Genomic DNA, 23,505 nt, shown 5'->3' on the forward strand with positions numbered 1-23,505 from the left:
CACAATGAAAGTAACACTGATTGAGCTTGAATTTTGAAAAAAAAAAAGTGTAATGAATTTTATTCTATGGTTATAAAAAGCACAAACGAATGGGCACTTGGAGGTGTATGGTGAGTTTGGAAAACAACATGTAGTGTGGTAATTGGGTTTCTGGAAGAAGCTGGAAAGAGACTGCATGGAGAATTTGTGGCCTGATCACAGAGGGAGTTTTTATTTTATTCTGTAAACAAGGGGGAGCCATTGGAAGTTTTAAACTGGGAAATTCTTAAATGTTTTCATAACGTAAACATTCTGAGATCATGAAAAAACAGAAGTAGAGTTAAGAGGACACTGAAGCCAGTGGGTCAAGACAAGAGGCAACCACAATAGTCCAGGAGAGGAACATGGTGGCCTGGATCTGGAGTAAAGACTGAGGGTGCTGCGAGTGGAGAATGACACAGGAGCCTTTGTGAAAGTCAGTTCGACAGACAGTGGTGACCTGGGATCCAACAGCTTCACGTCTAGTCATTTATTCCCCTGAGGTTCTTATATAGGTGCAAGAACCATACACATAACATGTCCATTGCAACATTATTCAAAATTGTGATAATTGGAATGAATGTACACATTTATTAGTTGAAATTGAAAGTTGCTCAGTCATGTCCAACTCTTTGCAACCCCATGGGCTATAAATTCTCCAGGACGGAATACTGGAGTGGGTAGCTTTTCCCTTCTCCAGGGGATCTTCCCAACCCAGGGATCAAACCCAGGTCTCTTGCATTGCAGGCGGATTCTTTACCAGCTGAGCCACAAGGGAAGCCTAAGAATACTGGGGTGGGTAGCCTATCCCTTCTCCAGTGGATCTTCCTAACCCAGGAATCGAACTGGGGTCTCCTGCATTGCAGAAGGAATCTTTACCAACTGAGCTATGAGGGAAGCCCCATTTATTAGTTAGTGCTTACACAGATGATGGTGCATAGCATACAGTGGGGTACTATGAGGTACTTCAGAAAAATGGGATATCTCTTTAAAATATTTTTAAATTGCATAAGACTAGGTATAGTATGACCTGATTTTGTAAAATAATGTATGGAATGCATTTAACATGCTTGGGAAAAGTCCTGAAGGATATAACTGTCCTTTTGGCAATCAGGGTGAGGTTGCAAAGTATTTTTGTACATTTCTGTATGCTGGTTGATGTACAACAGATATTTTCATATTTTAAAATGTCTGGCTGTTGCACTTATACATGAATAGCATGGTCTTAGATGGGCCTCCCTGTGAACAGCTTGTAACAGACATCCTGGGAGCTCTAGAGCAGGGATGACCCTTCAGAGTTGCCTTAAATTGAGGCGAAGCAGCTGGATCTCTATGTCCTTGGATTTAGACTGCCCCTGGGAAAGAGGCATGGCTTTCGGCAAGACCTTTCCCTGCAGCTAAGGGCAATTCTAATGAGGGATGTAGCTGGCAGTAGCCAGCAATGGATATTCCCAACATCTGCAGGGTGGATGCACAGGCCCTGAAGAGGAAATCTGGGAGAAGTACTACAGTATCCACTACAGTTAATTGACATAAGTAAAAGATTTGTTTTCTGACTTTGTAAAACTTAATTACCACATGTAGCTTCCATGAATTCAAAGATAAAGGAGGTAAATGGAAGATCTAGGTGCAGAATAAATTTCAGTGAAATGAAGCCTTTTGATTAAAACAATCTTAGCAGTTAGAAATAGAAAATAATTAAGGCTATGGTTTTTCCTGTGGTCATATATGGATGTGAGAGTTGGACTGTGAAGAAGGTTGAGCGCCGAAGAATTGATGCATTTGAACTGTGGTGTTGGAGAAGACTTTTGAGAGTCCTTGGACTGCAAGGAGATCCAACCAGTCCATTCTGAAGGAGACCAACCCTGGGATTTCTTTGGAAGGAATGATGCTAAAGCTGAAGCTCTAGTACTTTGGCCACCTCATGCGAAGAGTTGACTCATTGGAAAAGACTCTGATGCTGGGACGGACTGGGGGCAGGAGGAGAAGGGGACGACAGAGGATGAGATGGCTGGATGGCATCACGGACTCGATGGACGTGAGTCTGAGTGAACTCTAGGAGATGGTGATGGACAGAGAGGCCTGGCATGCTGTGATTCATGGGGTCGCAAAGAGTTGGACATGACTGAGCGACTGAACTGAACTGAACTTAAGTGAACTCTGACATGGCATCCAGTCCCATCACTTCATGGCAGATAGATGGGGAAACAGTGGAAACAGTGGCTGACTTTATTTTTCTGGGCTCCAAAATCACTGCAGATGGTGATTGCAGCCATGAAATTAAAAGACGCTTACTCCTTGGAAGGAAAGTTATGACCAACCTAGACAGCATATTAGAAAGCAGAGACATTTGTCAACAAATGTTGACAACAAAGGTCCATCTAATCAAGGCTATGGTTTTTCCTGTAGTCATATGTGGATGTGAGAGTTGGACTCTAAAGAAAGCTGAGTGCCGAAGAATTGATGCTTTTGAACTGTGGTGTTGGAGAAGACTTTTGAGAGTCCCTTGGATTGCAAGGAGATCCAACCAGTCCATCCTAAAGGAGATCAGTCCTGGGTGTCCATTGGAAGGACTGATGTTGAAGTTGAAACGCCAATATTTTGGCCACCTGACGTGAAGAGCTGACTGATTTGAAAAGACCCTGATGTTGGGAAAGATTGAGGGCAGGAGGAGAAGGGGACAACGGAGGATGAGATGGTTGGATGGCATCACCGACTCGATGGACATGGGTTTGGGTGGACTCCAGGAGTTGATGATGGACAGGGAGGCCTGGCGTGCTGCGGTTCATGGGGTCGCAAAGAGTCGGACATGACTGAGCGACTGAACTGAACTGAACTGAACTGAACTGATGAAGGGCACTTTCTGTAGCCTATCCCTTCAAAGAAGGTATGGGCCCTCTGTGGGCCAGGCCTTTCAGGTTCAAGACCCACTCTACAAATTTGCATGGGCCTAAGGCCGTTGTCATCCATCTCTGTGGCCATAGTTCACAGAACACTCAGATTTTAGTGTTGCCATTTGCCTCTGGGGCAGGCTCAGTTTCTGTGTTTGCTACCGTTCAGGTTTTTCCTGTTCTTTTTTTGTCTGCATGGGTTTTTCGGCTCCTAGTGATTTCCCTTCCTTTCTTGTCTGCTCAGCAATATATTTGAAAGTATATTTGTCATAATTTATTTAGGACCTAGCGTTTCACAGCAGGAAGGTTTCTCGGTGTATCTAGTCCTCTAGACTGCAGAGAGCTAAACCCCCACTGTCTACAAAGGCAGTTTTTCCTTTTAACTGCTTATAATGTGACTTTCAGTTTTATGTAGTTTTAATTTTTATATTTTATTTCTTTCGATAATTCTATCCATTCACTTTTATCCTCTTGCTCTATCATCTTTTCTTTAAGTCCCAATTTTTCCTCTTTGACTGCTTTTTTTAGACAGATAATTATTTGATCATAAATTAATGAATACATTTTCTGGTTTGCGTTGTTCAGTTGCCCTCTCCCATTTTGGTCATTTTCAGGTTTATCTCTCTTCTTTTTATTGTGGTATCTATGAATATGTTTCATGCTTTTTTTTTTTTTTAATGATTACTCATCCTTAAATCTGTTTGTCCTTCCTGTCTAGCTTTCTATGAAAAGCTAGAACTGGAGACAGGCTAGGAACTTATAAAGGGCAGCCTTAATTTCTGTTTTCCACCACTGCTCTCCCCTGGAGAATGGCTTCTTTCTGGGCCAAAGTCATGTCTCTCTCCTTGACTCATATTGCTCCCAGTCCTGCTGCATGGTGATAGGAAGCTTGGTCTTCATCAGGTGAGCAGGAGCACTCCCTTCAGGCTGGTTATCACAGATCCTGTCATGTTCACCTCCCATGACCACATCCTGCTTTTTGCAGAGATACCATACTGGCCCACTTCCACACTGAACATCATCACCTCTGACCCCTGAACATTTCCCCAAGGCTCCCATGCACCTCAGACCTCCGGTTCCCAGCAAAGGTCACTGCGTGTCTCTTACAGTGGGCCACCTGTCGGATCTCTCTGTTCTGCTCACTGGACCACAGAGCCCTCTGATCTTGTTTCTTACATCAGAGTCTCTTCCTGGCCCAGTTCAAGTTCCCTAACACTTAGCAGCCTGTTGAGTAGAGTGATGTTTGGATTAGGGATGATTCCTTCTCCAGTTGGTCTCTTTGTTTCTCATTCCTCTTATTCTTGGTTGATTTCAAGAAAGAGAGTCTTTAGTCTTCCGTCTTGATCTTGAAGTTCAGGGAAAGATAATTTCAAGATAATAGAAGACTTAAATAGGTAAAGAGGAGCTAATGGATAGAAGATCTGAGAAGAGATGGGCTAGAAGAAAAACCTTGGAAAGAAAGGCTTATCTCCTTACAGACAGGAGGGCAAAAATCGTGGATAACAGAGAAATTTTAGGTCAGTAAAAATATTGAAGGAGTAAAAGGGTATTTGCTTCTCTGGAAGATGTGGTCTGATACTTACAAGCAACAACCCACTTTTATTCATTTATTCAACAATTTAATTTTTTTAACCACTGACATGTTAGGTACCAGGCAGGGGGAAACAGCAGTGAGCATGACAAAGAAGTTCCTGATTCCTAACTCTTCACTTTCTCATAAAAGATCCAGATAATGAACAATTGAACCACAGCAAAAGGAGCTTATTTTCTATCAGGGTCTCTGACAGAAAATAATGCAACAGTGGTGAGGCTTCCATGCAGAGGTGCTGGCTTACCTCAAGCTGATGGAACAGAGAATCCAGCCACATGAAAACACAGAAAGAACGTTCCTGGTGTAGAGTGGAAAATGCTACAGCTCTGAGGCAGGAAAACCCATAATGAATTTTAGGAACAATCAAATAGCCAATTGGCTTAGGGAGCAAGAAAAAATATGGTATAAATGAAGGCTGGAGATCAAGGCAGGCATCAACTCATAGGTTTTGTAGGAGTTGGATTTTTTTTATTCTTACATTAATTAGTCAGAAAAGATAGTTAAGGCCTGTGTGCTGTGTTGTGCTAAGTTGCTTCAGTTGTGTCCGACTCTTTGTGACCCCATAGACTGCAGCCTGCTGGCCTCCTCTGTCCATGGGATTCTCTAGAAAGAATACTGGAGTGGGTTGCCATGTCCTCCTCCACGGGATCTTCCCAGCCCAGGGATCCAACCACATCTCTTGTATCTCCTGCCTTGGCAGGTGGGTTCTTACCACTAGCACCACCTGGGAAGCCCATTATTTAAGGCCTGCTGCTGCTACTGCTAAGTCACTTCAGTCGTGTCTGACTCTGTGTGACCCCATAGACGGCAGCCCACCGGGCTCCCCCATCCCTGGGACTCTCCAGGCAAGAACACTGGAGTGGGTTGCCATTTCCTTCTCCAATGCATGAAAGTGAAAAGTGGAAGTGAAGTCGCTCAGTCATGTCCGACTCTTAGCAACCCCATGTACTGCAGCCTACCAGGCTCCTCCATCCATGGGATTTTCCAGGCAAGAGTACTGGAGTGGGGTACCATTGCCTTCTCCAGTTAAGGCCTAAGTGTGGATAAATATGGAGAAATGATAAATTCTATCAAAAAGATGGAAGCCATAAAAAAGGTATAACATCACCATGTGCTTTACAAACTCTAAGTGGAGATTCTGGTTTTAAAGTAATTTGAGCAGAATATATAGCATAAATAAATATATATATATATATGTAAAGTAACTCACAATCTCATCATTACAGTAGAGGAATTCTTTATCACACTTCTTGGAATGAGTATTAGTAACACTGTACACTGAAACAAAAGATGCTACAACGTTTCAGAGGGCTTATGCTTCACTTGCATTGCTGAAGTTAAAGGTATGGCTGAGGGAAGTCAGGCAGAAAGAGAGCACCTGGGATCTCCTAGATGTGTGAAATAGGAAGACAAGAGCCATGTCAAAATGAGGCATTCACTCTCTGCTTGGAGGGCATCAGGGATAAAGCCAGCTATCATCCGGAACACACAATTTACTCCCAGGCTATGTGTGTTTGCAAAGAGAAATCACAACTGAAAACATGTCTAGATATTACCGCTCAGCAAGAGTATGACCTTGGAAAGAATCGATGGGGAAGAAAATCGTGAAAAGGAAATCTAGAAGCAGAGCTGCTGCTGCTGCTCAGTCGCTCAGTTGTGTCCAATTCTTGTGGCCCCATGGACTGTAACCTGCCAGGCTCCTCTCTCCATGGGATTTCCCAGGCAAGAAGACTGGAGTGGGTTGCCATTTCCTTCTCCAGGAGATCTTCCTGGCCCAGAGATCAAACCCTCATCTCCTGCTTGGCAGGCAGATTCTTTACCACCTGGGAAGTCCCAGAAGCAGAGCAGTTGAGCCCAAAAGAGAATCTAAATGATTTCCAATCAGTAATAGGCAAGTCTTAGTACTGATAGATTAGCTTTAAGGGGGAAAGCGATTCCATAGGCTCATGTCATGTTGAAGCTGAAGACTTAAAGATGCATTCGTTTAGTACCGCCTTCCCTTCTTTAATGGTGGATAATTGAGATCATGCTAAAAGGCCTTTTTGAACCAATCTACAGATCAGTGGTCGTGTATGGATGTGAGAGTTGGACTATACAGAATGCTGAGCGCTGAAAAATTGATCCTTTTGAACTGTGATGTTGGAAAAGACTCTTGAGAGTCCCTTGGACTGCAAGGAGATCCAACCAGTCCATCCTAAAGGAGATCAGTCCTGGGTGTTCATTGGAAGGACTGATGTTGAAGCTGAAACTCCGATACTTTGGCCACCTGATGTGAAGAGCTGACTCATTTGAAAAGACAATGATGCTGGGAAAGATTGAGGGTGGGAGGAGAAGGGAACGACAGAGGATGAGATGGCTGGATGGCATCACTGACTCGATGGACATGGGTTTGGGTGGACTCCGGGAGTTGGTGATGGACAGGCAGGCCTGGCATGCTGCAGTTCAGAGTCGGACACGACTGAGCGACTGGACTGAGCTGAACAGATCAGTGGCTTCAGGGCGGATGTCTTGGCAACTTCCTTTGCATTCTAATTGCTGTTACTAAACTCGAATCAGCTTCAGTTGATCACTGATCAGTAAAACTTCTTCATAGAAGTGAACTAAAACTGATTTGCTTCAGCTTCTGTTGAACTCCATATGAGAGATTCCTTCTAAAAAGAGACAGTGTGAATCCAGTTTTCTTTTTTATTATTATTATTATTTATTATTATTATTATTTTACTTTACAATACTGTATTGGTTTTGCCACACATTGACATGAATCCGCCACGGGTGTACATGAGTTCCCAATCCTGAACCCCCCCTCCCACCTCCCACCCCATATCATCTCTCTGGGTCATCCCAGTGCACCAGCCCCAAGTATTCTGTATCCTGTATCGAACCTGGACTGGCAATTCGTTTCTTACATGATAGTATACATGTTTCAATGCCATTCTCCCAAATCATCCCACCCTCTCCCTCTCCCACAGAGTCCAAAAGTCCATTCTATACATCTGTGTCTCTTTTGCTGTCTCGCATACAGGGTCATCATTACCATCTGTCTAAATTCCATATATATGTGTTAGTATACTGTATTGGTGTTTTTCTTTCTGGCTTACTTCCCTCTGTATAATAGGCTCCAGTTTCATCCACCTCATTAGAACTGATTCAAATGTATTCTTTTTAATGGCTGAGTAATACTCCATTGTGTATATGTACCACAGCTTTCTTATCCACTCATCTGCTGATGGACATCTAGGTTGCTTCCATATCCTGGCTATTATTTTTTTTCTTTCTTTCTTTATTTTTTTTTATTTTTTATTTTTTAATTTTTTCTTATTGTTTTACTTTATTTTACTTTACAATACTGTATTGGTTTTGCCATACATTGTCACGAATCCACCACAGGTGTACATATCCTGGCTATTATAAACAGTGCTGTGATGAATATTGGGGTACATGTGTCTCTTTCAATTCTGGTTTCCTTGATGTGTATGCCCAGCAGTTGGATTTCTGGGTCATAAGGCAGTTCTATTTGCAATTTTTTAAGGAATCTCCACACTGTTCTCCATAGTGGCTGTACTAGTTTGCATTCCCACCAACAGTGTAAGAGAGTTCCCTTTTCTCCACACCCTCTCTAGCATTTATTGCTTGTAGACTTTTGGATCACTGCCATTCTGACTGGTGTGAAATGGTACCTCATTGTGGTTTTGATTTGCATTTCTCTGATAATGAGTGATGTTGAGCATCTTTTCATGTGTTTGTTAGCCATCTGGATGTCTTCTTTGGAGAAATGTCTATTTAGTTCTTTGGCCCATTTTTTGATTGGGTCGTTTATTTTTCTGGACTTGAGCTGCATAAGTTGCTTGTATATTTTGAGATTAGTTGTTTGTCAGTTGCTTCATTTGCTATTATTTTCTCCCATTCCGAAGGCTGTCTTTTCACCTTGTTTATGGTTTCCTTTGTTGTGCAGAAGCTTTTAATTTTAATTAGGTCCCATTTGTTTATTTTTGCTTATATTTCCAATATTCTGGGAGGTGGGTCATAGAGGATCCTGCTGTGATTTATGTCTGAGAGTGTTTTGCCTATGTTCTCCTCTAGGAGTTTTATAGTTTCTGGCCTTACATTTAGATCTTTAATTCATTTTGAGTTTATTTTTGTGTGCGGTGTTAGAAAGTGATCTAGTTTCATTCTTTTACAAGTGGTTGACCAGTTTTCCCAGCACCGCTTGTTAAAGAGATTGTCTTTACTCCATTGTATATTCTTGCCTCCTTTGTCGAAGATAAGATGTCCATATGTGTGTGGATTTATCTCTGGGCTTTCTATTTTGTTCCATTGATCTATATTTCTGTCTTTGTGCCAGTACCATACTGTCTTGATGACTGTGGCTTTGTAGTAGAGCCTGAAGTCAGGCAAGTTGATTCCTCCAGTTCCATTCTTTCTCAGAATTTCTTTGGCTATTCAAGGTTTTTTTGTATTTCCATACAAATTGTGAAATTATTTGTTCTAGGTCTGTGAAAAATACCTCTGGTAGCTTGATAGGGATTGCATTGAATCTGTAGATTGCTTTGGGTAGTATACTCATTTTCACTATATTGATTCTTCTGATCCATGAACATGGTATATTTCTCCATCTATTAGTGTCCTCTTTGATTTCTTTCATCAGTGTTTTATAGTTTTCTATATATAGGTCTTTAGTTTCTTTAGGTAGATATATTCCTAAGTATTTTATTCTTTTCATTGCAATGTTGAATGGAATTGTTTCCTTAATTTCTTTTTCTACTTTCTCATTATTAGTGTATAGGAATGCAAGGAATTTCTGTGTGTTGATTTTATATCCCGCAACTTTATGGTATTCATTGATTCGCTCTAGTAATTTTCTGGTGGAGTCTTTAGGGTTTTCTATGTAGAGGATCATGTCATCTGCAAACAGTGAGAGTTTTACTTCTTCTTTTCCAATTTGGATTCCTTTTATTTCTTTTTCTGCTCTGATTGCTGTGGCCAAAACTTCCAGAACTATGTTGAATAGTGGTGGTGAAAGTGGGCACCCTTGTCTTGTTCCTGACTTTAGGGGAAATGCTTTCAATTTTTCACCATTGAGGATAATGTTTGCTGTGGGTTTGTCATATATAGCTTTTATTATGTTGAGGTATGTTCCTTCTATTCCTGCTTTCTGGAGAGTTTTTATCATAAACAGATGTTGAATTCTGTCAAAGGCTTTCTCTGCATCTATTGAGATAATCATATGGCTTTTATTTTTCCAGTTTTCTTTTGTGTTGGTTTCTAACTCTTTTGCGGGGTTCAGATGAGGTCTCAGTAGGCACTGTAACACAAGTATTCTGTCTGGGAAGCTTGGAGGACTGGAGAGTGACCGTGCTTCTCCCACTGTCAGTTCAAGTACAGTATTCTGGTCCTGGCAGCACAGCACCAGCAGGTGTGTGCTGAGGAGGAGCTGGCCACTGGTCCTGGCTGGAGAAGAAGCTTCATAGCCGTAGGACATTTCAGAATCACTTAGCCTGTCCAAGAGAACCTATTTTTGTTCATACCCATGCCCTGCTAGTAGAGTTCAAACTTATTTTGGGTTTGCTGATGACCATACCATCAAGAGGATGTCAGTGCAGGAAGCCAAGAAGCTACCATCTGTGCTGTGTTTTTAATCTCAAGAATTATTTAGAAGGCTGATTGCTCAGTTAGCTGTGCCTCTTGACCTTCTAGTGTTACACTAAGGAAGGGGACTAACCCTTTCTTAAAAGTCACTTTGTTTTTAATAACCCATATAATTCCCTCAAAGTATGGTGGGGGTCAGAGGATTGGCCAAATTGAACGATTAAATATTGACCCCACGGTGATTTATATGTGATAGGGACACCACAAATGATCGTTTCTGGTGATGGAAAGTAGATCTCCACAGTGGTGTGGTGGCCAACATTAACAACTGGCTCTCTAAAGATAAACTGTCTGATTTGTAGCACTTGCTAATTTCCATAGTAGACTATTAAGAACAACTTTTCAAATTCAGATTTTAGATGAAATAGAGAAATTCTACAAAAGGCACAAATGACTATAACTAAAGAAAAAATTAGAAAACCAGAAAAATCTGTATCTGTTAAAGAAATTTAATTCACAATTAAATCTTCTCACAAGAAAACTTACAAGCCTAGATGATGCCACTGGAAAAGTATATCAAATAGGTATGAAGGAAATAATACCAATCTCACCCAAAATCCTTCGCAAAATAAAGGAGGGAACACTTTTCCACTTGATTTTTTTTTCCACTTTATTTTTTGAGGCCAGGATTATCCTGTAACCAAAATTTTAAAAATGACATTATGAGAAATTTTAAAAAAAACTAGAGATCAATATATTTTATGAATAAAGATGGAAAAAATAAGGATGGATGAAAAACAGCAAGTCAAATCCAGTAATGTAAAAAAATGATCATACATGATGACCAGGAATTAAAGATTGATTTAACATTAAGAATCAATTGCTATCATCCATCATATTAACAGAATAAAAGAGAAAAAAACGTATGGCCACCTGAAAATATGCAGCAAAGTTATCTGAAAGAATTCATCACTCATTCATTACATGCATAAATTAGAAATAGAAGAGATTTTCCTCAACTTGCTAAAAGACACCTAAGCAATACTTGCAGTTAATATCAAACTGAAATGCCGAAAAACTGAATACTTTCCCTAAGTAGAGAAGAAGGCAAGGATGCTCAGTCTTCATCACTTCTAGTCAACATTGTTCGATAAGACGAGAAAAACAAGTAAAACAGCATACAAATTGTAAAGAAAGAGGAAAGATCTGTCATTTGCAGATCATGTTCATATAAAACAAACTAATTTATGACATAATTACTCAAATTACTAAGTGAATTTTGAACAGACACAGGATACCATGTCAATATACAAAAAGCATTTGTACAGAATAGAGAAATTTGAATAGAGGATTCTTAATATGCCACCAACAAACAATGTAAAAAAGAAATTTAAAGCTATCTACAATAGCAGAAAAAAACATGAAATGCTTAGTGATAGATTTAACAAAATATGTGCAAGAGCTGTATACCCAGAACTATAAGCAGTGAGAAATTAAAAATCTTAATAAATGGAGACATAATTGTGCTCATAGGTTAGAAGACTCATTACGGTTAAGATGTCCTCATTTCTCTTCATATTGAATATATTGATTCAGTACAGTTCTAGTCAGAATTTGAGGACAGTGTTTTTGTATGAATTCATAAGCTGAGATTCTGAAAAATTAAGTGAAAAAGCAAAGGACTTAAAATAGCCAAAACAATTTTGGAAAAGAAGACTAGAAAGCAAATGGAAATCTAAGGAATCTAAGATGGCCCCAAAATTCTGCTCCCTTCTACGCAGGCCTGTACGGTCCCCTCCCCTTGCGTGTGGAAGGGGCCTTGTGACTGTGATGGGATGTCACTGTCTTGATTAAAGTACCTTATGTGGCAAAAGCAAACAGGTTTCCACCTATGACTCCATCCAGGATTGAAATGGTTTTGTGCCTGTGTATGGATCGCCAGGCCAGTTGTCAAACTGGTTCTCACCCTACAGAAACAAATACCTCTTAACCATCTCTCTGGTCAAGAGTACACACATTTATTGTGCAGTCTTTCCTCCAGGGTCAGACTCAAGAAAGAGACCCACACAGGCCCTGAGGCATACTCGTGCCTATTCAGGCAGGAAATTCCAGGGTTGCTTCCCAGGATGTGGTTTAGCAAAGGATGGGCATGCAGGCTCTGGGTAGACCAGCTCTGGGTAGACCACCACTTTCTGTGGTGAAAGTTAAGACCTGGGATTGCTTTACTCCATGGGGAGAGAGGAAGGTTCCAGGTGGCTGGAGCAGACCCTTGCAAAACAGAACATCTCAAACTTTGTTGTGCACAGGAATGACCCCAGGATCTTATCAAAATCCAGGGTCAAAACCTATCAGGCTGGGACCTGGCATTCTGCTAAAAAGCTCTCAGGTGGCGTGGGTGCTGCTGATCTAGGGACCACGCTTTGAGTAACAAAGCTATAAAGCATGGTGCCCACCCAGATCTGAGGACAGGGAACCCTGATATTCAGTGCACATGAAGTTAGTGGTGGAGTGAACAAACCCAAATTGTGGATAATTCAAAAATTGTTTGTTGTACTTGGAAAGATCCTGATGATAATTAGCATTAAGCTAATAATACATGTTTTTTTTTCTTTTTTCTTTTTGTGCATTTATCCACTGAATAAACACAGTTGCCCCAAAAGCAAGATAAATAACTAGGGACCCTACTCTGGTATTAAACTACATTTGTTATCTACAATTACTATTGTAATTATCATTCAGTGTGTTTTATGAAACAGTAAATGTTCATAACATCCTAGATTTTAAGGGTGAACTTTTTCAAGCTAAGATTTTCCATGTGATAACTTACACACTTGGAAATAAACTTTGGTACCCTTCTGGTTTATAACATGGAGCTATAAACACCAGGAGTTTTATAAAAAGTGGCAATAAAATAGATATTATTAATAAAATGTCATGGCATGGATGCCTTATGAGAAATGAGATAAAATTGTTCCTACTTAATATTCTTGCTGCATTTTATCATTCTGTAGTATTTATTTTTTTGAGACATAACTCTGAAGAGACTTTGAGACCTCCCTCTGAGATGGTTCATTCTCTTTTCATGCTACATTTATAGACTATTTACAAAAACATTCACTTAAAAAAAATTCTGTGGTGAAAGTTAAGACCTTGGGCCGTTTGTTTCTTTATCTGAGCTGCTTCTCTCACCATTAGTTTGAGAAAGGTAAAATAATCAATTGAGTACACTTTTGACGATGAGGTTGCTGATGGGTCAAAGTAAACCCCTGGCATCAAGATGAATTTATGAGCTATTCCAAGAGAATTAGGAATCTTCCTTTCCTCTCTGTATACTCTGCTTCTCAGTGCCACTAAAGCCCTTGCTTTAAGCTATATAAATTAATACATTTGCTGGAAATGTGACTTTAGGACATTTTATAGCAGTGATTTCAATGCTGTTAGTGGTGAAATAGAAACTTGAGAATGTGAAGATTAATTTAAACCACATGATGGGTTCAAGGAAAATACACTACAACTTCTTGAATGTGTTCTAACTCTGTACAGTGGGGAATGGGATCCAAAAAACCACCAATGAACTTTTAAACCCTCTTGAGGGGAATCAAACCAACACAATTAGCCTTGGAAGGGAGCTGTTCCAGATGACAGACAGACCATCTCTCTGTCTCGCTCACAAACAGCCCTGTGCCTGAGAACACAGTTGGGAGATCAAGGAGAGAGGAAGAACCCCAACAGTTACCACTAATGGGATGAAGTTAGAACGATCTTTCCAGTTATTAGCTGGCTGACTGATTTATCTCTCATTGTAAATTAAAGTTTTGTTGGGTTCTTTGAACAACAGAAAACCAACCAATTGTATGCTGTGCACAGTTGGTGCCTTTGAAATAAAAGGATTTCTTTTCCCTTCCAGTTCGTTGTAGCGGTGTTCTGGATCATTTATGCCTATGACAGAGAGATGATTTACCCGAAATTGCTTGATAATTTTATCCCAGGGTGGCTGAATCATGGAATGGTAAGTGAACAAAAACAAATTATTTCTTTTTATTTAAAAAAAATCTACTAAAGAGCTGTTTTCTAATTCAAACTGTCAGTAAAATCTAGCGAAGTAGCTGTGAAATGGAAATTATAATGAGACTATAGTTAGAGAAGAAAACTGAATGTAAAATTTTAAAAATGTCTTCTCATGACATTGACTCACTATTAAAACTGTAGAAACTGAATCCATGGTTTATGAGAGGTGTCAGTTGTGTTAGTTATAATACAATTGGCTCATTCCAAGATGGATTTAATTTCCGTACCATTCAAAGGCTTGTCCTCTATTGGAGATGGAGGATTGATTCCCACCTGCACCACTATGGATACCCCATAGTCCATGGAATTCTCCAGGCCAGAATACTGGAGTGGGTAGCCTTTCCCTTCTCCAGGGGTCTTCCCAACCCAGGGCTCAAACCCAGGTCTCTGCATTGCGGGTAGATTCTTTACCAGCTGAGCCACAAGGGAAGCCCAAGAATACTGGAGTGGGTAGCCTATCCCTTCTCCAGCGGATCTTCCCAACCCAGGAATCGAACCGAGGTCTCCTGCACTGCAGGCAGTTCTTTAGCAACTGAGCTATCAGGGAAGCCCATGCCTCCTCCACATCACATCAGTGAGACTGTGTTGAAAGTAGCTAATGTACTTGGAGAATTTCCCCCTGGAGGAGCGGCAGGCTGTTACTTTCCCTGGGAGGGCTGCTGCAGACATTGGAGGCGTCTTGTCGGGTTCCGTTCATCCCAGGTGTTTGCCTATGGCTGTGACGTCTTTTCCTTCTTCACGGTCTAATTGTTTTGAACACTTTAGGCTTGATATTACCTTCACAAGTTTCAAATAAAATACTTCATGCAGTTCGCGCGTCACTTGACAAAATTTGAGGATATATTTCCTGCAGAGGAATTTTGTGTTGTCTTCCCTATCCATCTCTGGAATTGAGTGCTGCTTCATTTATTAACTTAAGAAGCTCACATTTCTTGGTTGCATCAATTTTTAGAACATGTCCCTGAGTATTCCTAGTGAAAAGGCAACCCATGGCAGAAATTACAGGGAAATGAAGAACTGGAAATCACGTGTCTGAGGTTCAAAATAAGTGTTTCCCTTCTCCCCCCAGGTTTGGTATATTTTAAGAAAAGTGGTGTGTAGTAAAAAACAAACATTATTGTACTGAGGAGTGAGCGTTGATCAAACCTTTTGTAAGCCAACTCCTCAAAAGTAGCACATCTCAGAGAACTGGAATTTTCCTTGAGTCCAATTCGAGCCACACTGTAGAAGGATTAACATGGCACCTCAGGTCTAGTTAAAAACAGATTAATCAGTTTGAGCTTCTTGTCAATTGAATGTAAACATGTCCAGCGCCTGACATGGTTACTCTGCCTCTCTCTAGCATGTCTCTTTTCTTAAATATGGAAATACGCTCCGAACTCCCAAGTCTTTGCAATCCTCCGCCCACAATGCCCTTTCCATTCTTCACTGGGAATCTCCTGCTCATGTTGCCAGCGTATATACTGTTTTCTTTATGGAGCCTTTCCCCACTCTCACAAGCCAAGTTCACTCTGCTATTAGCTGTGCTTGCCTGGCACTTTTATATCTCCATGGAACATGTCTGTATCCCCCACAAGATGTTATATGGTTAGTGCAAAATGGTAGCCTTTGAATCCTAAGTCTTTGCCTAGCCACCTGGCATATAGGAGGACCAGTACATATTCCTTAGATTGATGACTAATTCAGTACAGCCAGTCCCCACAATTCTTTGCCAGTAAATACTAATAGCTACTATTTTTTGAGAACCTACTATGTGCCAGGCTATATAATTTAATCTCCACAGTGGTTCTATGAACAGAAAATTATCCTTTTTACAGAAGAAGAAACTGAAGCTTAGAAAGTTTCCAACACCAGAAGGGCTTTAGAAGTGTAATAGTGTCCTGGGCAATTTGGCCTGTTGTCTACATCCCTAAACTATATGGTGTTACATTCTAGCCAGAGAATAAATCACAATCTTTGCAGATCCTGGTGCTACTTAATGTTTGGAGTGAATGGTTTGTTCAGTATGTATGTAGTTGTTAGAACTTCAGCTGGACGCTTCTAATTTTCCCTTGACTCACCTTAATGGGTTAAAATTCTGACTCTTGGAGGAAACACTACTTAGAAATGCAAGGAGGATTTGAGTGACACAAATATTTAGGAAAGGGAAAAGATAAATTAATGAACATGTCAAGTCCTCTTGACATGAGATCAGTAGATTTCTTCTCAATGAATTTTGTCTCATGAAAAGTCATGACCATTTCTTGGCCTTTTTTCTTGTTCCAATTCATGGTTCAAGAATTGCTAACAAAGAAGTTACATCTGGTGGCTAAGGAATATTTTGTAATATTAAACAATTTATATTACTCTAAATATGTATAGATGAAACTTTAAATATAACATACATAAAACATAATGCTGATTCTTTGGATTGGCAATTAAAATATGAACATTAAATACTGCAATCATGAATAATTTAATTCATGATTATTATTAAAATGAATAATACAATTTATGAAACATCAAAAAATTAAGTCAGCATTTTCAGCTTTGTTTAAATTGTATTTAATTTTAATAGCTACTTTTGAATATCTAATTATAAAAATATGAAAATAATTCATTACAATTTTTACATTTATTTGATGCTCATATTTTGATGAAAGCATTCAAATTATATACACTTTAGTTATAATTATATTCTGTTTTTAATTGATGTTTTTGTTAATGTTTTAATGATGTTTTGTTAATACAGTAGAGCTCAACTTTTGTGAGAATTTCCATTATAAAAAAAAAAGGGCATGGCAACCCACTCCAGTATTCTTGCCTGGAGACTCCTATGGACAGAGGATGACAGGCTACAGTCCATGGGGTCACAGAGAGTTGGACACAGCTGAAGTTACTTAGGACACATGCACAAATTTGCTGAAATAAAAGCAAGAAAATAAAATTGGGAGTATTTGCATTATACTGAATATTTATATTTGTAATTATTAAATTTTACTACTTAACCAAATTTTTCAATTTTGTTTTACAAAAATATATCTAATAACGTTGGAGGATAGAATATATTTTGTTTAATACTTTCTAAGTTTAATTTGTAACTTTCACATATTTCTGCTAATGGCTTACAGCCCTCCAGGCCTGTTTGCTATTATTGCCTGCTTAGGTTGTTATAAATATAAGAATTCCAAGAGAGAATGTACTGTGTTCTTACATATAGAATCACATTCATTGTTTGAAGGATCTCAACATCATTTCTAGGGATCCAGAGTGCTGTACCGCAGAACTGAGATACAATGTATAAGTCTATCATGGCACTATTTCAGGAGAATCAAGTCAGTCTTGAATTTACAGCATTCCAAATAGGCATAAGAGAACACTTACAGGGTCTGAAATCCACAGGGGTTTCAATTTTGATTTTCACTGAAGTTGCCAGAAGTTAGACATGATTAGAACTAAAGGAGAATATTCTCTCTCTTTCTTTCCATTGTCTTTTTGTTTGCTCTCAGCAATCCTAGAATTTATTTGCAGAAGAGGAGAGGAAATGGCTGACTGGAAGGGTAATATACCCTTGCTGTGCAAACACTAGGTTATCTCCAGGCCCATTTAAATAGTAGTATATGCACACACACATGCACACCACACGAAGAATTTTAATTTATTACAACTAAAAATACAAGTATGTAAAGTATGGCACTTTTAACTAGAGTCAGCTCAATATCCAAAACAAAAATGTTTCTGTCCTTGCAACCCTATTTACCTTTGTATTCCCAGCAATTCAAACAGCGCACAATGCCTATTAGACCTTCACTTAGTGTCAGTGATAAAAAAGATGCTTTTGTATTTACTTTTCAAACTTAGAAGAATGTCAACAATTATTTCTATCACCTTTTATTCTCAGTCCACTGATAATCAGACAAAGAGAAAACAGAAGTGATATCAGCAAATGAATCAGAATTTCCAAAATGTAATGTTGTGGTAGGATCTTCATGGCTGCCACATATGGAGGCCGATAGAGTCGGACACGACTGAGCAACTTCACTTTCACTTTTCACTTTCATGCATTGGAGAAGGAAATGGCAACCCACTCCAGTGTTCCTGCCTGGAGAATCCCAGGGACGGGGAAGCCTGGTGGGAGGCCGTCTATGGGGTCGCACAGAGGTGGACACGACTGAAGCAACTTAGCAGCAGCAGCAGCAGCAGCTAGCATTTATTGAAAACTTTCCACATGCAAAGCACCCTGGTAGGCACTGTGTAGTTACCGGACGAGAAAAACAAGTGCAATTTTAAAGAATGGGAAAGGCATGTTTGAAGTGGATGAAAGTATTTATTAATAAGTAAGAAAACCATTTCCCAGACCAACAGAGCATCCCCAGTAGGTTGTGTTCACTTAGACTAGGAGAAGCAATGTTGTTATTCTGGCTTATTTCTTGGATGCAAAAGTAGAACCGTGAACATTTCTCTTTTGCTGAGTATAATTTTAAAGCATTGTCAACGGAGTAAATATACATTAAAAGCAATAAATAAATATTTAAACTCTAGAAAGATTGCAGACTCTCAGTGATGCTATAATAGGAAAAGCAACAATAAGACAGTCTCCTAGCTTATGGAAGACCTGATTAATGTTTATAAAGTGCTTTCAGAATGTCAAGCACTGCAAAAGTTTCAGTTCAGTTCAGTCGCTCAGTCGTGTCCGACTATAGTGACCCCATGAATCACAGCACGCCAGGCCTCCCTGTCCATCACCAACTCCTGGAATTCACTCAGACTCACGTCCGTCGAGTCAGTGATGCCATCCAGCCATCTCATCCTCTGTCGTCCCCTTCTCCTCCTGCCCCCAATCCCTCCCAGCATCAGAGTCTTTTCCAATGAGTCAACTCTTCGCATGAGGTGGCCAAAGTACTGGAGTTTCAGCTTGAGCATCATTTCTTCCAAAGAACACCCAGGGCTGATCTTCAGAAAGAACTGGTTGGATCTCCTTGCAGGCCAAGGGACTCTCAAGAGTCTTCTCCAACACCACAGTTCAAAAGCATCAATTCTTCGGCACTCAGCTTTCTTCACAGTCCAACTCTCACATCCATACGTGACCACTGGAAAAACCATAGCCTTGACTAGACAGATCTTTGTTGGCAAAGTAATGTCTCTGCTTTTGAATATACAATCTAGGTTGGTCATAACTTTCCTTCCAAGGAGTAAGCGTCTTTTAATTTCATGGCTGCAGTCACCATCTGCAGTGATTTTGGAGCCCCCCAAAATGAAGTCTGACACTGTTTCCACTGTTTCCCCATCTATTTCCCATGGAGTGATGGGACCAGATGCCATGATCTTCTTTTCTGAATGTTGAGCTTTAAGCCAACTTTTTCACTCTTCACTTTCACTGTCATCAAGAGGCTTTTTAGTTCCTCTTCACTTTCTGCCATAAGGGTGGTGTCATCTGTGTATCTGAGGTTATTGATATTTCTCCCGGCAATCTTGATTCCAGCTTGTGCTTCTTCCAGCCCAGCGTTTCTCATGATGTACTCTGCATATAAGTTAAATAAACAGGGTGACAATATACAGCCTTGACGTACTCCTTTTCCTATTTGGAACCAGTCTGTTGTTCCATGTCCCATTCTAACTGTTGCCTCCTGACCTGCATACAGGTTTCTCAAGAGGCAGGTCAGGGCTATTATTTTTATCCCACAGATCTTTAAGCAGACATGACCTGGATGCTCTTATCATCACAGCGGAGTTATTCATTCCCTATATAATTTATCAGGAGACAGAAAATAAGTCCCACCTCTGCTCATGCTTGATTTGTTAGTCGTTCTTGTTATATGTAACTGATCCTCAAGAGAACCTTAATTTAGGCAAATGTTTATTCTGTTCAATATTATTTTGACATTTGGTAATTACTAAAGTTCTTGTACATCTGTCTTTCCCAGAAGAGAAGGCATTAAATACTGCTTGGATGATCATTGGTTTTGTAGAAACTCAGATCTGATGTTCTTCTTTTGGTAAATAATAAAGCTTATGGAAATTTTCCATGTCTGGGATACAAGGATTATGCATTTCATTGCCCATAGAGTCTGCCATGCTGACATTGTATATTTCATAAAATAAGCTGTTGATTGAAAGAATACCTTCTTTTTCATATGAAAAAAACTGACCTTTCTCAATTTTCCCAGTATATTCTAAAGTAACTAGAAGATATCTGGAAATTTTCAAAAATAAAAGTGAGACTGAAGCAGAGGTTAGAAATTTCTTGGGAACCTCTTTCTAAGGCTCCCAGTGGACCTCCCAAAGAAAACAAAGAAGACCCCAAAGAGCGAGGAAAGGTACAAAATTACTAAAGTCTGTTTTTGTGTGCAAGCTTTTTTCATAACCAATGTTACTGATTTTAGCTTTTTCCACTGTGAATTTCATTTGTGATCATTAGTTCTGCCAGGCCACTGGGCTTGGGGTGTCAGATGTTGTCAGTCTAAATTTTGGCTTGAAGACTTGATTATTCCATCTCTTTAAATCAGTAATGTAAGCTATTTAATTTTAGCTTTTATCATTATTTTTATTATTTATCATTTCAATCAGAAATATTGTAAATTGAGAAGAATGTATTCTTTTAAATGATATTTGAGACATTTAAACAAGTTTGTGAGGTAGAGAGACAGAGGTTTTTCTGGTTCCATGTATGAGGAACTTGGGATTTGCAACTCAATCATAACAAGTAAAAAGCTGAGCAGATTGAGAAATCATCAACTCCTCTTGGATCCATGTGAGAGTGGAGAACATAGAGCATGCTGCTGCCCCAAGGTCAGCGAGACCAACCATCAGATACAGAGAATAACAAACAAACTGCAGCAGAGTCTCCGGAGTGGAAACCACCGTAGGAACCAGGGCCATGGGAGGGAAACCTGAACGCTAGTTGGTGGATTGCGGGAGGCTCGGAGAGGATAACCTGAGAGTGAAAAGATCCAGGGCGGCCTGGGCATAGAGAGGTTCGCACAATATTTTGACATTTACCTCCAGGAGCTCAACCAGATTCCCACAGTAAATTTCAGAGAAACATTCCTTCCTGCTTCCAGCAGAGGGAAAAGAAAAGGAACTATTGTGAGATACACCGGAACACTCAGCTCTTGACAAAGCCTGACCTCAAGGGAAGCTAGTTAGCCAGAGCCTAACCTGCTGGGGTTGGAGAAGGCAATGGCACCCCACTCCAGTACTCTTGCCTGGAAAACCCCATGGACGGAGGAGCCTGGTGGGCTGCAGTCCATGGGGTCACTAAGAGTCGGACATGACTGAGCGACTTCACTCTCACTTTTCACTTTCATGCATTGGAGAAGGAAATGGCAACCCTCTCCAGTGTTCCTGCCTGGAGAATCCCAGGGATGGGGGAGCCTGGTGGGCTGCTGTCTATGGGGTCGCACAGAATCAGACACAACTGAAACAGCTTAGCAGCAGCAGCAACCTGCTAGGGTATCATCAGAACCTAACTGACCTGGCAGGAGGGACATAACTAACTCCACCTGGCTCTAGCCTTTCTGTCCTGCCTATGGAAAGGAGGGGAGAAGCCTGAGAAACGCTTGGGAAGTTCATGATCCAGAAACACAGTCTCACTGAAAGATTGAAATGTCTATAGTCCTAATCATAGGGCTATAGAACATTTATCCTCCCCTGACACCTCACCACCATAGTACTAAAGGCCTTTTATAGCAATTCCTTTTATTCAGTACATCATGTCCACCTATCAAGAAAAAAAATCACAAGGCATACCAAAAGACAACAAGCACAATTAGAAGAGACAGAGCAAGGATCACAGCCAGACATGGTAAGGATATTGGGATTATCAGGCTGGGAATTTAGAACAACTATGATGGGTCTTCCTCAGTGATCCAGTGAATTCCACACTCCAAAGGCAGGGGACCCAGGTTCAATCTCTAGTCAGGGAACTATATCTCACATGCTGTAACTAAGAGTTCGCGTGCCCAGTTAAAGATCCCATATGCTGCAGTGAAGCTTGAAGATTCCATATGCCACAACTAAGAGTTTGCATGCCCAACTAAAGATCCCATATGCTTCAGTGAAGCTTGGAGATCCCAGGTGCCACAACTAAAACCTAGCACAGCCAAATAAATATTAAATAAATAAGCAACTATGATTAATATGCTAAGGATTTTAATGGATAAAGTAGGCATCATGCAAGAACAGATGGGCAGTATAAACTGAGAGATGAAAATCCTCAGAAAGAGCCAAGAAGTGCTAGCAATAAAAACACTGTAACAGAAATGAAGAATGCTTTTGATGGGCTTATTAGTAGACTAGACACAGCTGAGGAAAGAACCTGTGACCTAGAAGACGTATCAATAGAATCCTCAGAAACCAAAAAGTAAAGAGAGCAAAGACTGAAAAAACAGATATCCAAGGACTGTGGGATAATGACTAAAGGTATAACAGATGCATGATGGGATTACCAAAAGGAGAAGAAAGAGAAAGAAGCAGAAGAAATATGATGGAGAATTTCCCTCAAATTAAATTCAGACCTTAAACCACAAATCCAGGAAACTCAGCAAACACTAAGCAGGATAAAGGCCAAAAAAACTATGCCTAGGAGTATCACTGTTAAACTACAGAAAATCAAAGATAAAGAAAAAAAAAATCCCGAAAGAAGCAAGAAAGAAGTGGAAAGGAGGAGACCGAGGCTGGGATGAGGAAGGGGCAGAATAGGGAGAAGAGAGAAGAAAGGAGGGACCATTGTGACTGAGAAGAGAAACGGCTGCAGAAAGGGGGCCCATGGAGTAAGGAGATGAGAAAGAGGAAGTCTAGGGGAAAGGGGGTTAAAAATACCCTAGGGTAAAGAAGGCACGATGGCAAGGCCAAATCATGTGGTTTCTTATACCATGTCTCCTTCATAGCTTCTGAATTTCGGGATTAATTTTTCTCTCTGCAGTACCTGGCATAGCCCTTGGCTATGTATAGGTACCCAGTAATCATCTGATGAATCAATAGATGTTAGTAGTTTGAGCTCGCCTCTGTTCTGTTCCTTGAACACACCAGACACCCTTCTTGTCTTAGAATGCTCTCCCTTGGAGATCTGCTTGACTCACTTCTTCACCTCCCTCAAATCCTTGCTCAGTCTCACTTTCTCAATAAGGCTTACTCTGAGCAGCTTATTAGGCATTGCAATTGCCCCCAACCCCCCGGAATCCCCTTACCTTGCTGTCTATTCCCCTCATGGCATTAAATGTCCTTGACATATTATATGGTTTTGTTATTTGTTGTATTTATGGCTTATTGTCTATCTCCCTCTGCTAGAATGTAATTTCCATAAAGACAGGGATCTTTGTTTCAGGGACTGATTTATCCCAGGCTCCTAGAACAGTGCCTGATTTGTTGTAG

At 40.2% G+C, this 23,505-nt stretch overlaps 1 protein-coding gene across 5 annotated transcripts in view; it reads left to right on the forward strand.

Annotated features, from left to right (window-relative positions):
- AIG1 (androgen induced 1) overlaps positions 1 to 23,505 on the forward strand; it is a 258,208-nt gene that overhangs the window by 97,386 nt on the left and 137,317 nt on the right. For all 5 annotated transcript variants that reach the window (XM_060419759.1, XM_004011386.4, XM_042253545.1 and 2 more), the window contains exon 3: positions 13,994 to 14,095. In XM_060419759.1, the coding sequence (XP_060275742.1) occupies positions 13,994 to 14,095 (102 nt within the window). The remainder of the gene's footprint in view (positions 1 to 13,993; positions 14,096 to 23,505) is intronic.

The sequence above is a fragment of the Ovis aries genome, chromosome 8, assembly GCF_016772045.2.
Source record: "Ovis aries strain OAR_USU_Benz2616 breed Rambouillet chromosome 8, ARS-UI_Ramb_v3.0, whole genome shotgun sequence".
Taxonomy (NCBI): Eukaryota; Metazoa; Chordata; class Mammalia; order Artiodactyla; family Bovidae; genus Ovis; species Ovis aries.